General features: G+C 67.2%; 1 protein-coding gene across 1 annotated transcript; it reads right to left on the bottom strand.

The window, feature by feature from the left end:
- Positions 1 to 1,100: 1,100 nt before the first annotated feature.
- On the bottom strand, positions 1,101 to 3,758 carry LOC142823426 (maestro heat-like repeat family member 5). The gene is made up of 8 exons (XM_075914450.1): positions 3,697 to 3,758; positions 3,473 to 3,578; positions 3,110 to 3,205; positions 2,839 to 2,943; positions 2,308 to 2,443; positions 1,981 to 2,075; positions 1,580 to 1,732; positions 1,101 to 1,222 (listed from the first exon to the last, which is right to left on the bottom strand). The coding sequence occupies exons 1-8, from the start codon at positions 3,756 to 3,758 to the stop codon at positions 1,205 to 1,207; spliced, it is 771 nt and encodes a 256-aa protein (XP_075770565.1). The 3' UTR covers positions 1,101 to 1,204.
- Between the last annotated feature and the right edge of the window lie 723 nt (positions 3,759 to 4,481).

Genomic DNA, 4,481 nt, shown 5'->3' with positions numbered 1-4,481 from the left:
GGCTTTGCCGCCACAGCTGGCTTGGCTTGGGTGTGTGGCAAAAGCCCCCCCCCCCCCCCCCGCTGGCACAGCTATTCTGGCAAAGCCGCCAGGGCAAATGGCAACTCTGCCGAAAAGCATCTGCTGGCTTTAAGCTCCCTGCGAGCTGTTCTCATCGCTCAGCCATCACCACCACTGCCCTGCCTCTGTCCTGCTCCTCATCCCCGCCCCCACTCCTATCCCCTGCTCTCCTCCATCTCCTCCCCCTTCCCTTCTCCTGCCCCTCCCCATTTCCACCTGCCCTGCCCATCCCCGTCCTCTCCCTCCCCCCGTCTGTCCCCCTCTTATGTGAGGGCTTTGCTGGAAACGCTCCCCCCCCCAAGCCAGGGAGATCTCCCCTCCGGGAACAATTCAGCCCCCCCCATCTCGCTTCCTCCACTCCACAGTATTTCCTCCATTCCCCACAGTTGAAAATTGAGCTCCCCCATCCCCTCAGGTGACAGTCGGCCTCCCCCATACGCAGCTGCCTAGGTAGGCACCTCCGCAGCCAGAGCCTGCCCCTGGCGCCCACGTCCCCTCCCCGACTGCCTGTCCCAGGCGACCACCTGAACCTGCGTCCCCCATTCCCTCAGATCACAGCTCCCTCCCTGACCCTGCACCCCCCGACACCCCTCCCCCAGGCCAGACTCCTCTCTGGCACCCGCACCCCCTCCCCCAAACCCTCTGCTCCCCCTTCACCCAGGTCACAGCTCCCTCCCTGACTCTGCACCCCCCCGACACCCCTCCCCCAGGCCAGACTCCTCTCTGGCACCCGCACCCCCTCCCCCAAACCTTCTGCTCCCCCTTCACCCAGGTCAGCTCCCTCCCTGACCCTGCACCCCTCTAGAGCCCCTCCCACAGGCCAGAGTCCTCTCCTGCGCCCATACCCCCTCCTGGACCCTGCACCCCTATCCACCGCCCCAGATCATACCCCCCCCCTGCACCCAGGCTCCACCCCTGAGCTCCCTTCTGCACCCAACCGCCCCGTCCCAGACCCCAAAGCCCTCGGTAGAAATGTGGCCCTTGATCAGTTGCCAAAATGGCCCCCCCATTACAAATTATTGACCAAGCCTGATCCAAATGTTTTTTGAAACATTGTTTAATGAGAATGTAAATACAATTCAATACAATTGGGAGGGTTGGGGGGAGGGGGACGCAGCTGCTGGCTCCTCAGCTCTTGCTGCTCTCACTGGGTGTCTTCCTGCTGCAAGGGAAGCAGAATCCGTCACATTCATCCCTGGGGACTCAGGGGAACTGGCCCCCCAGCATTTCCACCCTCCTCCCCCCTGCTCTCTGGTCACCCCCCGTCAGGCCCGCAGGGTGAGCTCCTGACCCCCCCCCCCCCAGAGCTCCTGACACCTCGGCCCCCTCCCGCCTCCTAGGACAGTTTCTGTGTTCAGAGCCTCCCCCACCCCCAGGGACGCTCGCAGGGGCAGGAGGGATTCTGCCAGCAGGGACGTGGGGTGGGGGCAGCCTGAGGAAAGGGGCGGGGGACTCCCTGAGGGGATGGGAAGGAGACCCTGGCCCTGCCCCACTCTCCTGATCTGCTCCGGCTGCTCACCATGTATTCCAGGAGCTGATGGGCCTGCCCATGCAGGGCGTGGACCAGGACCAGCCCGGCCTGGCTGGGGCGCCGCAGGGGGGAGCGGGCAGCGAGCAGAGCCTTGTCCAAAAAGCAATTCTCCTGCTCTGCTGTGAAGAGCTGCCCAAAGACCTGGAATCAAGAGCACAGGAGGTTTCAGCTGACGGCCCAGAGCCCGGCCCCAACTCCTGGGGCTAAAACAGCTTCCTCCTCCCCCAAACTCCCTTCCAGACCCTGCACCCAGATGCTCTCCTCACCCGGCACCCCAACCCCTGCCCCAGGTCACAGCTTCCTCCTGCCCCCAAGACCCTCCTACCCGCATGAGAGCCCCAGCCAGCCCCATCCCCGAGCCCTGCCCTGCCCTGGCAGCGCGTCCTTACCTCTCCCACCCTCACGCTGTTGCTGTGAGCCAGGACCCATCTTTCTTTGTAGTAGTGTCTGCACCACAGGTCCTCTGCCTGGTGGATGTTGAGGCCTGCAAGAGACACAACAGGGTCATTCTGCTGGCAGGTCTGAGCCCTTCCCCTCCCACGGGTCCCTGCAGGCATCCCTGGGCAAATGGAGGGGCACAGGGGGCAGAAGGACGGGAACACAGAGGGACGCATCCCCCCTTGGGCCAGTCTGGGGGAAAAGGGCTGGGTCCCCTCCCCCCGCCGCCGGCACCCTCAGGGTGTCCCTGGGGCCCAGGTCCCGGCTGGGTTCCTTACCCCTGTGGTGCAGGAGGAGTTGATACAGGCTGTGCACCCCCTCCCGGGCCAGCCGGCTGACGTCTTCGGATGGGTCCGAAATAAAAAGGCCCAGCTGGGCCACGTGGTGACCCATCCTCGGCCAGTCGGCGGAGTTCTGAGGGGAGAGAAGAGGGGGGGTCCCTCAGCATCCTGGGGCTGCACGTCCCATGCAAACGGCCGCCGAGGCGGGTCTGAGCTCGGGGGACGGACAGAGACACCTCCCGGGGCGGGGGCGGGGCGGGGCCGGCCTTGCGAGGAGACAACCCTGAGCAATGGCCCCGACTGAAGGGTCACTCCGGGGGTGGAACAAGGGGATCCACTGACGGCCACTCCCCAGTCCCCAGGCCCAGTCCCTCAAGAGCCCCCCTGAAGGGCCCAGGGTCGCCCCTCCCCGGGGAAAGGGGAACGCGGCCCATTCCCGGCCCATTCCCGGCCCTGCCTCTGCCTCCCGGGGACGCTCCCAGCCCCGCGCCCTGCAGCCCCAGACCCCCCGGCTCCGAGGTCACTTACGTCAAACCCCGGGAGGGTGGTGGCGACTCCCAGCAGGGCCGTGGTGCTGCGAAGGGCCCTGGCTCGCTCCTGGGGCAGGCGGGACTCCAGCCACGGGCTCAGGTGCTGGGGGGGAAAGAGGCAGGTCAGGACCCGTAGGGAGGTGCCGGTTCTGGGCAGAGCCTGGGGCTCCTCTCGGACTGTGCCCCCCCCAGCCACTGACACTGCTCCTCTCTCGGCCCCCCCCCCGAGGAAGCAGGGACAATGGCCCCGTCCCCCCCACGGGGCTCACCTCCATTATGAGCTGCAGCCGGGCGGTGTCTGGGGACTCGGCGAGGAGGCTCGCCAGTAGGGCCTGGAGGTCGTAGGGAAGGGCCCGGATGAACTGCTGCAAGACAAGGGGGAGCCCTGGGTCAGAGGGGGGTTGGGGAATCCAGGCCACCCGCTGGCTCCGGGGTCCAGCCTTGAGCAGGGTCTGAGCCGCCTCGCAGAGCAGGGAGGAGCCCAGGCTGGGCATGGAAGGGACGGGCCCCCCGGGAGAGCAACGGGAACCCTGGAGGGAAGGATCCAAACCTGCAGCTTCTTCCCTCCCTCTGCCCCCCCCCCCTCTCTGGAGCTCCAGCCCAGCCCGGGAGCAGGGCCCGGAGGGACGTACCTGAGTGTGGATGGGCTCCTGCTGCCAGTCCCCAGACACTGTCTGTCCCACGGCCGCCGTCAGCAGGGGGCTCAGGAGCTGGGCCCGCAGGGGAGGCTGCAAGGTGCTGGCAGGAGAAAGGGGCAGAGACTGTTAATTCAGCAGCAGGAGACAGAGACTTTCCCACTCCCTGGCCAGGGGATCTGCTCTGGGGGGAGTCGGCGGGGGGGGGGGGGGGTCGGTACCTGAGGCTGCAGGCGGCGTTGAGGCAGTCGGCCAAGACCAGCGGGGGGGGCGAGTCCTCCATGATCTCCTGTGAGACCCAAGGGGAAAAAGGGGCGTGTGAGGCTGGGGCCCCCAAGAGACGCTCACACGGCCAGCGGCCCCACCCAGCAGGATCCAACCCCACTGCCTCCCGCTGCCCTGTAGCCCCCCTGCCCGACACAGGGCCCCTCCCAGCACCCCCCTCCCAAACCGGGACCAGCTCAATCCTTGTCCCCAGGCCGTCTCCTGCCCCTCCCTGCCCTGGTGACCAGCCTCTGAACCTCCTCATCCCTGCTCCCCAGGCGCATCCCCAGCAGCCCGCTCGGCTCCCTTCCAGCCCCTCCCTGTCCCGAATCCCCCTTCCTGTCCAGCACCCCACACCTGCCCCATTTCTGTGTCCCTCCCTCCTCCAGCATCCCCACCCGCCCTCCCCATGTCCACCTCCCCCTCCCCCTCCAGCCCTCCTGGCTCCACCCATCCCGTTTCCAGCACCCCCACCCGCCGCCATGGCCCAGGCAGACCCCTGTCCAGCCCTCGCATCCCCTCCCCTCCTCCCAGCCCCTTTGGGAGCAGGCGAGGGGGATGGCCAGCAGGAACCGCTGCAGGGCGGCTGGGCTCTGCACCCCAGAGAGAGTCTGTGAGCCTGGGGCCTGCCTGCCCCCCACGGACAGCTGCAGGGCTCAGGTCTCCCAGGAGTGGAGGTGGGAGCTGCTGGTTGTCCAAACACCCACACTCCCCCCCAACTGCTGCCTCAGGCTTGTGGGGG

This window comes from Pelodiscus sinensis, chromosome 33, assembly GCF_049634645.1.
Source record: "Pelodiscus sinensis isolate JC-2024 chromosome 33, ASM4963464v1, whole genome shotgun sequence".
Lineage (NCBI taxonomy): Eukaryota > Metazoa > Chordata > Testudines > Trionychidae > Pelodiscus > Pelodiscus sinensis.
Note: the sequence above shows the minus strand (reverse complement) of the source record. Positions and strands in the feature narration are given on the sequence as shown.

Coding starts and splice junctions, on each gene's coding strand:
- LOC142823426 (XM_075914450.1), bottom strand. CDS start 3,758: ATGGAGGACTCGCCCCCCCCGCTGGTCTTGGCCGACTGCCTCAACGCC. Junction 2,944..3,109: donor GGCTGCAGCTCATAATGGAG/GTGAGCCCCGTG, acceptor TTTCCCCCCCAG/CACCTGAGCCCGTGGCTGGA. Junction 2,076..2,307: donor ACTCCTCCTGCACCACAGGG/GTAAGGAACCCA, acceptor TGTCTCTTGCAG/GCCTCAACATCCACCAGGCA.